This window comes from Podarcis pityusensis, assembly GCF_964106645.2.
Source record: "Podarcis pityusensis genome assembly, chromosome: 3".
NCBI lineage: Eukaryota > Metazoa > Chordata > Lepidosauria > Squamata > Lacertidae > Podarcis > Podarcis pityusensis.
The window spans coordinates 36,828,442-36,843,802 of NC_138026.1; the positions used below are offsets into that span (position 1 = coordinate 36,828,442).

At 42.6% G+C, this 15,361-nt stretch overlaps 1 protein-coding gene across 6 annotated transcripts in view; it reads right to left on the reverse strand.

The window, feature by feature from the left end:
• The window catches only part of COL9A1 (collagen type IX alpha 1 chain), a 95,214-nt gene that overhangs the window by 19,733 nt on the left and 60,120 nt on the right, over positions 1–15,361 (reverse strand). For all 6 annotated transcript variants that reach the window (XM_080997998.1, XM_080997993.1, XM_080997995.1 and 3 more), the window contains 9 exons: positions 14,960–15,013; positions 13,748–13,801; positions 11,693–11,746; positions 10,518–10,571; positions 10,341–10,394; positions 9,045–9,098; positions 7,973–8,017; positions 7,800–7,853; positions 7,644–7,697 (listed from right to left, as the gene is read on the reverse strand). In XM_080997998.1, coding sequence (XP_080854124.1) covers positions 7,644–7,697; positions 7,800–7,853; positions 7,973–8,017; positions 9,045–9,098; positions 10,341–10,394; positions 10,518–10,571; positions 11,693–11,746; positions 13,748–13,801; positions 14,960–15,013 — 477 coding nt within the window. The remainder of the gene's footprint in view (positions 1–7,643; positions 7,698–7,799; positions 7,854–7,972; positions 8,018–9,044; positions 9,099–10,340; positions 10,395–10,517; positions 10,572–11,692; positions 11,747–13,747; positions 13,802–14,959; positions 15,014–15,361) is intronic.

Sequence of the window (15,361 nt, forward strand, 5' to 3'; positions counted from 1 at the left end):
CTCTAGATGCAGATTCACGTGAACATAATTAAAATTAGAACAAATTGAAAACCACTTCTTCTGTTTATCACCATAAGATATGCAATTGAAAAAACTAATATTTTTGGTAGGGAAAATTAGGGTGCTCAGGCTAGCAGTTACAGTTTAATGTGCTTTTTAAAAAAATCTATTATATGCTCACATCTTTTCGTGTTTCAGTTAGGAAAATCTCATTTTGTAATGCTGCACATCGTGTGAACTTGTTTCAGGTTGACAATTCACATGAATGTGAACCCGTGGTGTGAGGGTCTAAGTACAGTTGGCTACTAGAAGCCTTGGGCTTCTATGCTCTCTCCTTCAATTTAATACAAACCAGAGAGATCACCGTGCTCAAGATGAGGAGAGATCATATGAGTGTGTTCCATGTTCATTCGCATAGCACCAAACCATGTTGTGGCATCAAATCTGAACATCTGTTCTTCAGGTGTCAAAAGTCTACACCTAGCTGCCCTACTGAAGAGGGCCAGGTTCTTTTTCTTGCACAACCAATAAGGAGGTAATGCACATCTAGATATGCATCTGCATCACAATGCTTGTCTTGGGATCTTTAGGGAAAGGTTTGAAAACAAAACTGCCATTTTCGTAACGGCATTGTAGACATCTATGGTGCAACCCTAATTCTGGTCACCTCACTTCAGGAATGGTTACAACATTTGGAGCTTTTCAGTTTAGAGGGAAGGTGCTCTGAGAACATCCCAGGAAGGATGAACATGCAGGATAGCAAGCATGCATGTAGAAGAGTTTGGATTTGATATCCTGCCTTTCACTCCCCTTCAGGAGTCTCAAAGTGGCTGACATTCTCCTTTCCCTTCCTCCCCCACAACAAACACTCTGTGAGGTGAGTGGGGCTGAGAGACTTCAAAGAAGTGTGACTGGCCCAAGGTCACCCAGCAGCTGCATGTGGAGGAGCGGAGACGCGAACCCAGTTCCCCAGATTACGAGTCCACCGCTCTTAACCACTATACCACATGTAGTCTTTCCAGTTATTGTTTACAGGTGGGAAAGGAATACTGAGCATAACTTTTAGGCCACTGGACTCTTGACTGCAAAGTAGCAGCTTCTTGCCACATTTGTCCCTGGCATATCGTGGGCTATATATGTTTATCTCCCTCTCCTCAGCCCCCATTTTCTGGGCACAATTTGATGTGCCTTTTGTTTTTTAAATACATTTTTTAAATTGAAGCAAGAGCACTCAGTCCATCACTGTGGTACCTTCCAACTGTGAGAGGGTACTCAGAGAGGTGCTCTTGGTAGCTGTCCCACTATGGTGATGCCCCGTTCCTGTGAAGCCTCATCAAAGTCCAAACTGAAGTACTGTATTGTCTAAAAGCCCCTTCATCGCCTTGTCGTGGTGAAGGGGCTTGAATAACTCCAAGAAGCTATGAGCTATGCCGTGCAGGGCCACCCAAGATGGACAGGTCATAACTGAGAGTTTAGACTAAATGTGATCCACCTGGAGAAGGAACTGGCAAACAACTCCAGTATTTTGCCAAGAAAACTCCATGGACATAAAAAAGGAGAAGCTTTTTCATGCTCTGTTTCATGGGGTCACGGAGAGTTGAACACGACTAAGACAACTAAACAACAACATCATTGTCCATAAGAACTGTAAAATATCTCCATTTTAACAGCATAGCCATCTTGCTTTTGGGGGAAGGTGCACATCTGATCCATATATAGCATCTCTGCTAAATAACAGAGTGGAAACAATGGAGGAAAAGAACTGGCAAAGACTAGCAGAGTGAGGCCAAGAATGGGCCATTGTGCCCAACTGAGCACAAATAATCTGCTTATACCACTACTGCTGCTGATTCTTTTTTTTTTTTCCTTTTTTTTTAAAGCATTATCACTGATTATGTCTGACACTTTAAAGTTTAAAAACTGATACTCTGGAGCAATTTAGCATAAAAGGAAAGCTTTCAAAGATTTTAACCAGAAATGAAGTGTGATAATCATATAGACCAATTTCCATAATGTGTGTGCGAAGCAAAGCTTCAAGTCAACTGGTAAAAGGAACAATGAAATACATGTTTTATTAATACGTTTTGATCTATAGCATTAAGATATAGGAAGTTTGGCTCTAAGATTGCAGTACCCTGATTTGTGCCATTACAGTGATTCAAAGGCTTGATCTTATCCGTGTTCTTTTCCCCTTGTGCAGCAGATCATAACAATTGGGAAGATAGTTCTAATGCTCCGAAGGAAGCTATATCAAATTAAGTGAAAGTATAGTGGTTCAAGCGGTTGGCCAATCATGTTACCATGAACCAGGTACCAATCAAGTACTTGGTAAAAGTTGATTGTTCTGTTGATCAGGTTGTTGAGGAGATGCACGCAGACTAGGAGTCAAACTGCACTTTTTATAAGAATTTTGGGTTCAGAGGTACCAAGAGAACAAAGGAAATTATTTTTGTATGCTACCACAGCAGCTAGAATGATACAGTGGTACAGTGGTGCCTCGCAAGACGAAAAGAATCCGTTCCGCGAGTCTCTTCGTCTTGCGGATTTTTTCGTCTTGCGAAGCAAGCCCATTAGCGGTTTAGCGGATTAGCGCTACAGTATTAGCGGGCTTAGCGGATCAGCTGATAAGCGGCTTAGCGATCAGCTGTTAAGCGGCTTAAAGATCAGCTGATAAGCGGCTTAACGATCAGCTGATAAGCGGCTTAGCGATCAGCTGATAAGCGGCTTAGCGATCAGCTGTTAAGCGGCTTAGCCATCAGCTGATAAGCGGTTTAGCGGCTTGGGGAAAAGGGGGGGGGAAGGAAAAAAACCCCGCAGGAACTCGCAAGACATTTTCGTCTTGCGAAGCAAGCACATAGGAAATTCGTTTTGCGAAGCACCTCCAAAACGGAAAACCCTTTCGTCTAGCGGGTTTTCCGTCTTGCGCGGCATTCGTCTTGCGGGGCACCACTGTACCTTGGGCTACAAACACCTCGGGTTACAGACTCCACTAACCCGGAAGTAGTACCTTGGGTTAAGAACTTTACCTCAGGATGAGAACAGAAATTGCGCGGTGGCGGTGCGGCAGCAGCAGAAGGCCCCCATTAGCTAAAGTGGTACCTCAGGTTAAGAATGGTTTCAAGTTAAGAATGGACCTCTGGAACGAATTAAGTTCATAACCAGAGGTACCACTGTATATGCCCAGGGATGGGATGGAAAGAAGCAGCAATTCCAACTAAAGAAGATTGGCAACTAAAATTAATGAAAAAGGCAGAAATGGTGAAACTTACTGGAAGAATAAGAAATCAAGAAGGACGATTTTTTAACATAGAATGTGAACTTTTTACTAAACTTTGTAACTACACTGAGTTTGGAGATGCTGGGAAAAGAAACACCTACCTTCCCTGCATGCTACACTTTTGAGAACTACTGGGGGGGGGGGTTGCAGCTGCAATTAATTTAAGAAAAGCAAGAGGAAATAACAGCCTGTCATGCATTAAGCATGATGTGCAGTTTGACCCTAAGGCTGCAATCCTAGGCGCTCTTCTCTGGGAGTAAGAAGCTCCATTGACCATAATGGGACTTGCTTCTAAGTTAACCATACTAGGCTGAATGGCTGTAAACTTATAGTAGTTTAGTTACTTGTGAGTGGGCCCCATTGAAATGAAGTCTAGCTTCCAAGTAAGTACAGTGGTACCTTGGGTTAAGAACTTAATTCGTTCCGGAGGTCCGTTCTTAACCTGAAACTGTTCTTAACCTGAGGTACCACTTTAGCTAATGGGGCCTCCCACTGCCGCCATGCCACCGGAGCATGATTTCTGTTCTCATCCTGAAGCAAAGTCCTTAACCCGAGGTACTATTTCGGGTTAGGGGAGTCTGTAACCTGAAGCATCTGTAACCTGAGGTAGCACTGTATGGTTAAGAATGATTTGTAAATTTATAGATATAACGAAACAATCGGTGTAAATTAATGTGTAAAGCAGTGTTTCCCCCACGTTTCTCATTGAAAGCATGATTTATAGAATGTTTTGCACATCTATCAGCTTATGCAAACCATTATTAGTTTACAGAAATCTAGCAGATGTCATGCTGGTCACTAGAACTAGAACTTTCAGAGTCTAATCTGAACTGCTTCCAGAGCTTGCAGTGGGGATGGTTAATAATTAACACAGTATGATAGCTCCGGTTTCTACGCACTGCTGATTTTATAAACCCTTAGTTGCATTTTACAGGATTAAAAACATAGTTTAGAAGATTATCTTGCATTATCCGGTTAAGGAACTACCCTGTTCTTTATTAACCAAGAGCTGTCCAAAAACATTCAGACCGGCATCAGTTTAGAGAAAGGAATTTGGGAAATAGCCAAGTACCGTAATTTTCGCTCCAAAACACGCACTTTTTTGCTCCTAGAAAGTAAGGGGAAATGCCTGTGCACTCGACCGGAGCCATGGCTGCCATCAGTCAAGCAAAGCGGGAGCCGCTTGCAGGGCTTCTGTCCCGCTTTGCGTGGCTCTAGCTTTGCTTGCTTTACAGCCAGGAGAAGGGGGAGGAGCCGGGGAGGAGGGAGGGAAGGAGAGCCATGGCAGCAAAGTGGGCAGCAACCGCTTACACGGAAGGAGGGACAGACGGGAGCCATAGCGAGCCGGGAAAAGCGCCGCGTAGCCAGCAACAGCTGCTGCAGCCTCAGCCAGCAAAGGTCCGTGCGCTCTCTTAATGGAGCAATGAGGCTGCAGAGGGACGGCAGGGCACAGGAGGGCTCTGAGCCACGAGCGCAGTGAAAACCAGTAAAAAAGTTTTTTAAAAGGCTGCTGGGGACAGGAGGGCACGGGATGAGGGAGAGGGGGAAATTACAATTCTCCCAGCGTCTCAGCTGATCCGCTGAGCAGGTCTTGGGTTGCAGGGAATTCGCCATTAGCTGCGTAAAGCAGCAAAGAGGGAGAGAAGGAGCAAAGCGGGAGAGGAAAGGAGCTGCTTACACTGCTGTAAGTGGCTGCTGTCCGGTTGGCTCCTTTAAAGCAACAGTGCTCTTTCCCTCCCCCCTCCCCGGAAAAGCTCCTTTTCCACACACCCCATGCATGTTCCTTCTCCCCATAGACCCCTCGCCTGCATTATTAGCCGCATCCTTCTCCACACACCCCACGCGTGTTCCTTCTCCCCTTAAACCCCTCTCCTGCATCATTAGCAGCATCCTTCTCTACACACCCCATGCGTGTTCCTTCTCCCCTTAAACCCCCCTTCTGCATTATTAGCAGCATCCTTCTCTACACAGCCCATGCATGTTCCTTAAACCCCTCACCTGCATTATTAGCAGCATCCTTCTCCACACACCCCACGTGTGTTCCTTCTCCCCTTAAACCCCTCTTCTGCATTATTAGCAGCATCCTTCTCTACACAGCCCATGCGTGTTCCTTCTCCCCTTAAACCCCTCGCCTGCATTATTAGCAGCATCCTTCTCCACACACCCCACGCGTGTTCCTTCTTCCCTTAAACCCCTCTCCTGCATTATTAGCAGCATCCTTCTCCACACCCCCCATGCGTGCTCCTTGTCCCTTGAGTGCTTTTCCTTCCCTCCCCACTTAAAACGTGGTTACAAAGCACGGATCCACATGGATCCTCAGGATCTTTGCACTGGGTCACCCCAAGTTCACCATCAGATCACATAGCATATCCATGGCTACAGCCTGCACCAAAAAACACACACGCACCCACTGTTTCATGGGGCTGCAATGGCGCAAAAACGTGGTTACAAAGCATGGATCCACATGGATCCTCAGGATTTTTGCATTGGGCTACCCCAAACTCACCGTCAGATCACGTCTGTGGCCACAGCATGAACCACAAAAATCATTCACCCACTGTTTCGTTTAGAATATTTTTTTCTTGTTTTCCTCCTCTAAAAACTATGTGCATGTTATGGTCAGGTGCGTGTTATAGAGCGAAAAATATCTAAACAAGTTCTGCTCAAAGTCACCAAGAGTTTGCAATTTTTGCAAATAAAGTGTTTTTCGGGGGGGGGGGGGGATATGAAGTTATTGTGTCACTAGCCAGAGCTGAAAGATAAAGCAAAGGAATAATCCCTTGACTTTGGTAGTTATTACTCTATGCAACTCAGTTTTGCATGGAGCACAACGGTTTTCAGAAAGATGGCAAGCAGTATTCCCCAAATCCATTGCCACATTTTCAGTGTTCTGTGTTCAGGAATAGTGCACTGTCTCCTTATGTATACTTCACTTTTGATCCCCCATCGCCTTTCTTCATTTGGGTAAGAAGAATCCCTGCTGCAAGCATGTATTAACAGTCCCAGCAGGGAGGATTATATAACACCATTTAGTGAACCTGTGATGTTACTAGCACGTATTCCAGAAAGTGGGTTTCATTAGAACAACACTTGCATACTAGGTTTGAAAATGTGCCTGTGTATTGGTCTATGTGGATTCCAAAGAAATGTATCTCACCCTTTGTGTTTAGTGTAGATCAAGTATCTTCAACCTTTTCAGGCCCAGAACCCACTTTTAACCCAAACATGCATTTGAGGACCCATTTCTTAATCTTGTACCATACATTTGCATGGTAGAGGTGCTCCTGTTTTGACCTACCTTGGATCAAGCCATGGCCCACAAGTATGGACGTGATACTAGAGGGGGAGGGCCTTATATACAGGGGCTGATGATTCTCGTGTGATATGCTAGATTGATAAATAACCAGGTGTAAAATGCACTTCCACGTTGATGAGAGATATTTCAGGTAATGTCTGAATGTAAGATTATGGATGGTATTGATTAATGGATATTCATGAGTGTTTACAATAATGCATGAGATAGACATAACGTTCTTAAATTAGATAAATGAGCTAATAATGCATATTTAATAGTCGTATGGTATATAATATTATGTACAATAAACAGTTATGTATTATGTAAAATTATAGGTACTAGTATATTCAAGGATATTCATGGGGTAAACGATTAATGTATAATTAAACATATATTTATTATGTCCAATATATAGGATAATGTCTATATTATTATTCCATGAGGTAATAAAATATAAAAGGGGCACCCTACTTCTCTGTCTAACACAGTAGGTGGCAGCACCAAACATTTTGAATGAAGTCTGGACACAGTGGTGTAGCTGAGAGGTTGACTCTTAGTTGACTCTTAGGTTGACCCAGGGACAGGTTCTTGAGAGGGTTCCAAGAAATGTCAGGCTTCCATTATGTCATAAACAATGGCTAAGACCTCATGCAGTGCAGCTGAAATTCATCCTCAGTTCACAACAGAAGAACCAAAAAGAACCCCACGACTTGTGGCATAGTGTGCAAGGGTCTTCAGTCCCTCTAGGGACCATGAAAGCTCTGCATGATGTGGATCTGTAGACTAGTGTTCAGCTTATCATATATAATTCTACTTACATGTTTCATGGTTTTGGCTGGAGTGTTTAACTCACTAAGGAATATCGAGCTGAGTTTATTTGTATTATGACTTGGCAAATGTGAGGCAAATGTGCACAACTAATTTGGGACTGGAAGAAATTGATGTGAGAGCTAAAAGAGTTTACGTCACAGGCAAATAACACAAGCAGCTTTTGTGCAGACCTTGTCTCCTGCATCATTGGCCTATAACTGAAATCTCAGAACCTGAAGATAGAGCAGAACAAGTACTTACCGATGGGCCTCTGGGTCCGATGGGCCCCTTTTCTCCCTGTGGCCCCTGTTCTCCCTGTTGAACACAAGAATAGAACATGCTTTAAAACTGATTCTGCACATAATGCGCAAGTGTTAGTAAAAAATAAAATGAAACTGGAGAAAGAAAGGAGCTTACAGGTTTACCCGAATTCCCCATCAAGCCAGGTATCCCGGGAGGACCTGCATTACCCTGTTGGGAGACAAGGAGAATTAGCCACGTCACAATAGGTGCCACTATCTTGGAGAAAGAGTGGAATAATAATTAAAAATACACCTGGAGTCTTTCCCAGATTGTCTAGAATACTTTACCTGTGGTCCAGCAACACCTTTCGCTCCGGGAGACCCTGGTAAACCCTAAAACAAAACAAAGAAAACACATTGCCTTAAAATGTTTGTAATGTTCTATGTACTTAAAAGGTGCAACTATTCCTTGCTCCCTTGGGCAATTATAGTCTGTATTGGAGGAGTGTCTCCCGTAGTGTTGGGAACTGTTTCTTTTTGCCAAGCTATGTCACCAAGTGAATTATATTGGACTTTTTACAAGCATGTCTCAACAGAGCCAAAATCCATTTAAAAAAACACCCCAAACTAGTGCCAACATAATTAACCTTCTCCCTCTAAAGGACATGGGATACTCTTTAAGCACATGCTTAAGTTGGTTCCTAAAAGCATGCTATGAAAACACATTGATTTTCATACCAGAACCCAGTTTTCAGCAACAGCGACTATCTGATTTGATTGATCTATTGGTTTTCTTATGGTTTCATCCCACCTTAGGAATATAGTGAGGCACAAGGAATTGGAATGAGAGCGAGAGATTGTGGTAAAGTGGTCTTCTGAATAAGGAAAATAATAAATTTTGATAGTAGTACATGCAACTAATCTATGAATCTATGCTATACATTACAAAAGATGTAGGAAAACTTCAGGAGCCAAACAGTCTTTGACATACACTTCAGCACAGCCATAATATGCTTACAAGAATGATGTCATCATGTTGCATAGATGCACTAGAATTAGTTGTCTCTGGGTGGAGCAGTGGGAGACAGCATGGCGGGGCTGCACCTTGGTGAAATGCTGAGGAAGTGGGCGTGTTCTATTCTCTTAAAGAGAGACATCAACATTTTTATCTAGCTTCCTAGTTTGGGTGCCCTCTAAAGCTTCCATGACAATCCTGGAACTTACACTTTCCGTATGCAAGTAACACAAACAGGATCATCCCAGTAAAATTGAATCACCCTAATTTTTAAAGGCTCCACTCCTCATGGTTTCCCCCAGACTCTCACTATTCCTGTCATTACAGAAAATGAAGGCTTAATAAGCTTCAGTCTGGCTTGGAAATTTAACTATGTTTTACATTTAAAGTGCACAGAATACTTACTGGCAGTCCCTGAACTCCTATATCACCTGGAGGGCCTGGTTTTCCTGGTTCACCCTGGAAGGAAATGTTTGCATCAATCAAATGAAAACCGTTGTAGTACAAACTGTCTGCTTGTTTGCTATTCAGAAAAAAGCCCAAACGAACAAGTTAGTATCCTTTTCCAAACTGCTAACTTATGGGAATGTAATATCACTGTTGTTCACAACTTGATAGTACTTGGGAGTTAACCAAAAGACTCAGCCGGCCAGTATGGGTGCACAAAAGGGGCAAATAAGGTTTGCTCTCTGCTTACACCCACAGACAATGCTAGGTGCAACTTGAGTGAATGTCGTGTTCTTCATGAAGATGCAGTAGGAGCAGAAGCAGACTGGCTCACCATTGACAAAAGTGGCTCATTCATATCATTTAACTAGTACACTTCTGCTTTCTGCATGTCCCACCTCTTTAAGTGGAGATCTGACTGGTTTGGCATCTTGCACAGCATCAACATCTGGGGCTCACTAAGGACATGGCTCCCCATGAGGCAGCCCTGCGTGCAAACCCCAAAGACTGGAGAGCTGCCATGTCCAATCAAGGGGAGAAAATTGGGCATTTCAATATGAAGGGAAATGAATGTTAGCAATGAATTACCTTAATTAAATGGGAAATAAATGGGGGGGGGGTTTAATTGGTGGAGGCATATATGTGAAGGATTCCTTTCATGAATGTGTGACACAAGTGGTAATTTGGCATTTGACTGCTCCATTAGAACATAAGGAGGTAGCTGCTGGTTAGACCAAAGTGCCAGAACAAAGGACACTCCCTTAAACTTGGTGGTCCTAGCTGAGCACAGTCTGCAGTACAGCTCTCATCTTCCCTGGCCAATGGCTATGTCTGCTAGGTCTGATGGGAGTTAGCAGTTCACCAACAATGGTAGGGCCAAAGGTTCGTCACACCTCTCACAGAAGTTCCACTTAGCTATCATCATGGCGCCCACTGGCATGGGAGGAGGGGCTTCCATTGGCAGAGCTGGTATAGGGAAGGTGGGAGGAGTTGTGGGCGGGATCAAGAGACACCGTATTAGGAGCAACTTGATGGGGCAGACTCTTATTCTTTGGAGACACCAGTCACCGTTATTGCCTCTGAATATGCAGGATCCATAGAGATAATATCGCTAATCATAACTAATAGTTCTGTTCTCTATCAGTTCAGCTAATCTGCACTGATTCTCTGTGATTTTCACTCCTAATCCACACAATATGGAAGTGAGCAGTTCGTTTCAAAAATATAAATTAAACAGCACGATGAATTAAGTACCTTTGCACCTGGCATGGCAGGGATCCCTTCACGGCCATCAACTCCCGGTAAGCCCTTGAGAAAGAAGTAACATCTTCTGTAACACGTTGCCATTATGTAAATCACACTTGTTTCATAATACATGATAGCAATGTAAATTACAAACACTACGATTAATAATAATCACACTATACGTACACTTTCTCCTTTAGGCCCAGGAAGACCACTAATTCCTCTAACACCTTCAGGACCCTAAGAAAAAGGAAGAAAATTAAAGCATATTGAACATTATAGTCATATTAAGGGACACACACTTGAATGAAGCACACACTTGAACGAATGCCTCATCTCGAATAACTTAAGTCAAGTGTATTAGTATTAAACTACCTTATTCCCATTTTATTTTGATGTTCGTGCACACAATGGGGCAATTCACATGTAATGCTACGTTGTCAAGGGCACCCCTTCCTCTCTCCACTTGGAAGAGGAATACATTTGTGCTTGGAGATAGCTCAGTCAGTAGAGCACAAGAGTCTTTATCCCAGAGTCATGGGTTCAAGCCCAACATTGGGCAAATGATTCCAGCATTGCAGGCAATTGGAACAGATGATCCTTCTGGTCCCTTCCAACTCTACAATTTTATTGTTCCCTTTCCATGATTCCAAGCTTGTTGCTACATATAAAACAGAAACGGTGGTTGAAAATAAATTCTACTTTATTAAAACAAACTCATTTCTTAACCCATGGCTTGAAGCTGAGTTGTTTTGCAACCGAGTTCATTTTACACCACAATTTCTGCTTCACATCTAACAAGCCAGAAATCATAAAAGTGAAACTGAATCGCAGTTTATACCTCTTTCCAGTGGCATGGGAGGAGGGGAGAATGGGAAGTGTTCGAGCCAAAGGCCCAAGGTCAGGCTCGCATTGTATGGAAACAAGGCCCTTAGTTATCTAGTCATCACCCGCTTGGACTACTGCAATGCACTCTATGTGGGGCTACCTTTGAAGGTGACCCGGAAACTGCAATTAATCCAGAATGCGGCAGCTAAGACTGGTGACTGGGAGTGGCTGCCAAGACCATATAACACAGGTCCTGAAAAATCTACATTGTCTCACAGTATGTTTCCGAGCACAATTCAAAGTGTTGGTGCTGACCTTTACATCCCTAAAAAGCCTCAGCCCAGTATATCTGAAGGAGCATCTCCACCCCCATCCTTCAGCCTGGACACTGAGGTCCAGCTCTGATGGCCTTCTGGCAGTTCCCTCACTGCAAGAAGTGAGGTTACAGGGAACCAGGCAGAGGGCCTGGTAGTTTTGTGGTATCAATGGTACATTATTACTTAGTCATCCACTGGAACTCAATAAGAACTCACTCTTTCGCCTTTGGGGCCTGCCTCTCCCAATGAACCTCTTTGTCCTTGATCGCCCTGCAAAGAAATGTTAAGCACATTAACTGGCAATTCCTTGTCATAATTAAATAAAAGTTATGTGAACGATGATGGCTAAAGGCAAGGTAAATTCCCATGTTTCTAAAGAGTTACTGTAACTGCATATTATGATGTAAGCCTCAAGATAACAGGTCAAGAAGGGCAATTTCTTAGACAAGGGTGAATTGATTGTGTGTCATTGTCCCTCATTCTTGGACGACGGGGAAATATCAAAGCCAAGCCAATCTTTAGCTTACTGTAAATCCCAAAAGCTTATAAATGCATACGGGGGAAGCACATCTATATATATAAAAGACTTCCTCAGGGAAACTTGCCAGCCACTAACCTTTTGTTCTTTGGGAGCCAAACAAATATGTTTTCCTTTTTATTTGAGTAGCTATTTCAGCATGTTTGATAACTGTTTCTGGTTTTATGGCACTCTACTAGATTTTATTAGTTTTTATGGCTGTAGTTTCTGTGCTTATATATTTGTTTTGTACACTATTTTACTGTTACTTTTTAAATTATTGATTGCATACCGCCGTGGGAGTTTTACACTGAAAGACAGCCTAGAAATCATTCAGACAGACAGAAAGTAGGGCTTTGGAATTCTGGTCTTCTTTAGCTATGTGTCAATTGCTTCAGGAGTTTTACTGCACCCTCAGTAAGGATTTCCTAGGTGAAATAGGGCTCATAATTTAAAACACAACTGAAACAATAAGCCGGTCATGAAATGGTTACGTTTACATGTGAAGACATAAAAGACAATGTTATCTTATTTTATACAAAATATCCATCATCATTTTATACTTATGCATCACAAACATAAACACCTCATTTAAGGTACTCCTAATGTCTCATACTACTGAAAACTCATTCTTGCTATCTTCTTGAAGAACAGAGAAAATTGAATTTGATGTTTCCACATGGACTGTATGAAAATCCCAGGTGGGAATAACTAACTTTATAAAAGATGGCCCCAATTTAAGATCATGAGGGGCTCTGGCTGACCTCACTTCTCCCACTCTGTTTCTGTGTGAGACACTATTCTGAGAGTACCTCTGGACTGGAAGGAGGTGAGACAAGTATAATGACATGCAGAGGTACAGCAGGCGATCCTCCTCTGGGAGTGGGAAATTCTGTTTTATCTCTGCATCAACCCAGGAATGTAGGCAGCTTCCTTATACAGTGGTACCTCTGTTTTCGAATGCAATCCATTCCGGAAAACCGTTTTGAGTTCTGGAACGTTCAAAAACCGAAAACCCAAAAGCCGACAGCTAGGCCTCAGGATCTTGCACTAAGTGGAAGCCGTGAGGCATTTTCAACTTCTGAGGCGCATTCAAAAACCGAAGCATTTACTTCTGGGTTTACGGTGTTTGAAAACCCGAAATGTCTGTCAAAGGAGACGTTCGGAAATGAGGTACCACTGTACTGAGTCGGACAATTGGTCCATCCAGCTCACCACTGCGACAGTGATGAGGAGCAACTCTCCTCATCACTCAGGCAGTGAGTCGACCCAAGCCCTACCTGGAAATGCCAGGGTTTGAACCTGGAACTCCCTGCATACAAAGCATGTGATCTACCAATGTGCCACAATCCCTCCCATCAGGAATAACTGAATGATCCAGTTAGCTATACTGAACAGTCAGCACAACAACAGCTCATTCCCAGCAGAGGCTGGTAGCAAAGAGGAAAAGAAAAAAGCAATGAATCGTGCAGCGACAGAGTATGCAGCCACATCTGTGGGCGAGTAATACTTTGGTATCCTGACAATCTTTACATTATTTAATATATTTATTATTACAGGCCAGCCAATTCCCCCACACACGCCAAACTCATGTGCCTGAGAACAAGAGATTGAGATTTACTGTATGTAGGTTTTTTTAAAAGAATGAAAACTGAGATAGGCACTCCTGAAATGTGAATGCCAGAGTAGCCGCCCTAATGTGCTTAATTGTGAATCCTCCTTTGAGGTCTTGCTGATAAGACAAAGAAACTTACTGGGGGCCCAGGAAGACCCCGGGGACCAGGATCACCATCAAGACCCCGAGCACCCTACAGTAAAAACAAACAAACAAAGGATTATTAAGATATAAAAGCTTTTAAAATATTCTGCACACACATGTATTTTCTATTGAGGCTAAGGGGGCAGACAGCAGCTTCACACTTGCCATTATTTCGTTCCAACCCTCAATTCTTTACACCTGAGGTCAAGAGCTGGAATGACCACCAAGGATTTGTTATGCAGTTGTTACTGTGGAACTATACTCCACTGGTCTTTATAAAGAGGTTCCACAACATATGGGTCTTCCTTCATGCTGTGATCCATCGCATGAAAGCTTGTTATGATGCCAGCGATCTACCTCCATCAGATCTAGCAACATATGTGATTTCAAAATTCAGAGATTACCAATGCAACCTGGGAGTTAACCACGGAAAAGTGGTAATCATGCTGCAAAATAAAGTCGGCATCAAAATCACACTGAACCTTTGTGCCTCTGTTGGATCATGCTGGGCAGCAATTGATCCGTTCCTCTGAATATATTCCACTGCAGGTCATTTCGCTCTTCAACTATTTCTCAATGCCCTGCACGTAACATATGAGTGTGCTATTCTACAGAATTATAGTGAATTGAACCAAAATAGGTTGTCCTTTATGGAACTGCTGCAAGAATGCTTTACAGATGAGACAATTGCAAGCAAAAAGAAACAGCAATAGTAGAAGAGAATATGTAATGTAATCAAGAAGCGGTACCTTGGAAAAAGCCTTTATATACACATTTAATCTGATGTAGCAACATGAGTAAATGGGAAGGGTAATAGTAAATAGCAATTCTGGTGAGTCAATAAAATAAGTACGCTGGCTATAATAATAGTGTTTCATTCTTGGTCAATAAAAGATTCAAAGTATTCAAGGTGAGCCTTGATGAACACCTCTGAAAATCAGAAAGGTAAATATGGTTTTCTGAAAATGAGATCCACGTGTGCCAGAGAGTTGACAGGCTAAAGAGGAGCACCACATATGGACAATAAGCTATTCTGCTTTCCATTTCTAAAGATAGATTCTTGGTCCACCTAGTTTACTGGGGGTTGACAGGAGTCTTCTCCCACAGTACCAGGCAGTAGCAGACAGAGTTGTGGGGTAGCACCCCTGTGCTTTAAAATGATAAAGTTATCGTTTAAAATGATAAAGGTATCGTTGCTATTACTTACCTTGTCACCTTTGGGTCCCATTATGCCAGTTATACCTCTTAACCCTTGAGGTCCCTGAAATGCAAAATTTATTATAAGTATGCAGTTTTGCGCAGCTGAGTTATCCTGCATATGCAAATTTTCATACCATATTTCCTTGGATAATATACTTCTTCTTTTTTTAAAAGACCTTTTCAGATCTTGATTATAAGAAGTGCTTCTCATTTTAGGCACGTAGATTTTAAAGATAGTTTACTTTTAATAAAATCAAGAATTAAAAAGCGCTAGCTACTGAACATTACGTAACAAAAACAGACGGGAAAGATCTAAACATATAATTTTTAAAAAAGGACAACATAGCTGTGATTTGCGTCATCTCAGTGTGTCAGTTCACACCTGGTTTGAACAGCTGGAAATGAATCT